Source organism: Mycetomoellerius zeteki, unplaced genomic scaffold, assembly GCF_001594055.1.
Source record: "Mycetomoellerius zeteki isolate Tzet28-1 unplaced genomic scaffold, Tzet1.0 scaffold470, whole genome shotgun sequence".
NCBI lineage: Eukaryota > Metazoa > Arthropoda > Insecta > Hymenoptera > Formicidae > Mycetomoellerius > Mycetomoellerius zeteki.
Genome location: NW_017257469.1, coordinates 281,718 through 283,803, shown reverse-complemented (window position 1 = coordinate 283,803; position 2,086 = coordinate 281,718). Strand labels below are relative to the sequence as shown.

At 34.8% G+C, this 2,086-nt stretch overlaps 1 protein-coding gene across 1 annotated transcript in view; it reads left to right on the top strand.

Annotated features, from left to right (window-relative positions):
• The window catches only part of Dnali1 (Putative inner dynein arm light chain, axonemal Dnali1), a 5,617-nt gene extending 3,531 nt beyond the window's left edge, over positions 1 to 2,086 (top strand). The window contains exon 7 of the mRNA XM_018455068.1: positions 1,883 to 2,086. Within this exon, the coding sequence (XP_018310570.1) occupies positions 1,883 to 1,918 (36 nt within the window). The 3' untranslated portion in view covers positions 1,919 to 2,086. The remainder of the gene's footprint in view (positions 1 to 1,882) is intronic.

Sequence of the window (2,086 nt, the reverse complement as noted above, 5' to 3'; positions counted from 1 at the left end):
CAGATTCTTTCGTTTTGTGCAAAAACGCGTCGAATAAGCCTAATTTCATCGAAATCGGAGGTGAGGGAGGTATTCTGAATAATTACCGAACTTTCTTCTCTTTGTAACTCCCTTCATATTTCCTTCCTTGCTAGAGGCCTAACGATATCTCAGATTTTATCCAGATACATACATTACTGAGCAGCCAGCGTTTGTTCAGTGCGCACGCGTCACTTTATTTCCACACTGCCCATCACTGCCCCACCGATCGGCGATCGCACGGCGTGCCGACCGGGCCGCGAGGAGTGGGGATGGCCTGGCAGGCGAGCCACTCAGGACGGAATTCATAGATGGTGTTCAAGATTCGAGATGGTCTTAGGCTAGTGTATGAACCAATCAAAGAGCCGTATTAGCATCTTAAAACCTTGCTTGAGATTAAGAACGGACTATGGATCCCCCGGCCTCAGAACGGCGCGCCACTCACAAGTAACACTACCCAAGTGTTAATCACCGATCGTCTTGAAATTTGGTCTACATATTCTTTAATGGAAAATATTTGATACGTATTTTTTTATATCGGCTAAAAAACATTTTAAGGGGGCTAAAAAAATGTTTTAACATTGTAAAAACTACTATCGCAACGTGTATATTGTGTCACCGTGGGCTTCTTGCTTGGATGTTTGAAAAATACATTTAAAATTGGCTGAAATGTATTACCTGGGGGTTTTTGGTATCGGGGATTACGAATCTGAAGTCAGAATTTTAAAATTCAAAATGTCGTATCCAATATGGCTGACGAATTTTCAAGAAATTGTTTAATTTCCATAAGAATGTGAATACTGGTGTTTTTGGGGTCGCTTAATACGAACTTGGAGTCAGATTTTCAAAATTAGAATAAATAATTATTTTAAAATACACTTCTTTGTTTTGCCTGCAGTTAGCCTACTGTGATAGTAGTTTCCAGGGTCTACCGCGAGGAGGTTGCAGTGCTATTATAGACCCCATTTTTTTTTTAATTTTATTTATTTTTTAGTTTTGTTATTTTGTTTTTTTGTTTTTTGTTTCTTGTTTTATATATTAAAAAATTTTTACGGTGACACAATATACACGTTGCGATAGTAGTTTTTACAATGTTAAAACATTTTTTTAGCCCCCTTAAAATGTTTTTTAGCCGATATAAAAAAATACGTATCAAATATTTTCCATTAAAGAATATGTAGACCAAATTTCAAGACGATCGGTGATTAACACTTGGGTAGTGTTACTTGTCAGAACGGCGCGCCTGTTAGCCCATTTCTGTTCTTCTGCTCCTCGCGACCCGATCGGCGCGCCGTGCGATCGGTGGGCATGATTGGCCGTTTTTCCGGTAATAGTAGGTGGGAGTAAGCCGGTCGGACGTATGTATTCGTCTATCTTTAAACGTTAGTATCTCGTTAAATATTGCATCCACTGTAAAATGGTACAGGACTTTTCGACTCAGTTCGGTTCACTCTACCTGCTCACAATGGGTGATTTAATCGGTTAATGACATCCTGTATGTGTATATATATCTGTATTTTAAGCATTTCAAAATATTTATGTTTAGATTTTTTTTCGTATTTTAACTATCGTCTCTTATCTAACTGTTTGAAAGAAGTTAATTGCATGAATATAGATATCTAGATACCTAAATATAGATATACAGAGAGCTACAGAAATATCAATATTTTTAAATGCATAAAATGAAATAATATAATTATAAGATATACCCGCTTTGCAAAATGTATTTTCGATTTGGTTCTTCTATATAAATTTACTAAATCATTATGAGCTAAATTGTATTATTCATATTGTAAAACTTTTTATCACATAAATCAATAATATCATCATATTATATACATAATCAATTATAATTTTTTTTCAGACTCAATTGGAAGGTATAATAGCACCAAAAAAGTAACTGCAGATAAAATTTTCATTTCAAATAATATTTATGATGTTCACAATATATATTATCTAGAGAATTATGTATGTGTAGTTTTTCTGTGCAGTTGATGATAATTAACAAACTTTAACGTAACATAGTATAACTATTGAACAGGAATAAAGATATACGAGATCTCAATAA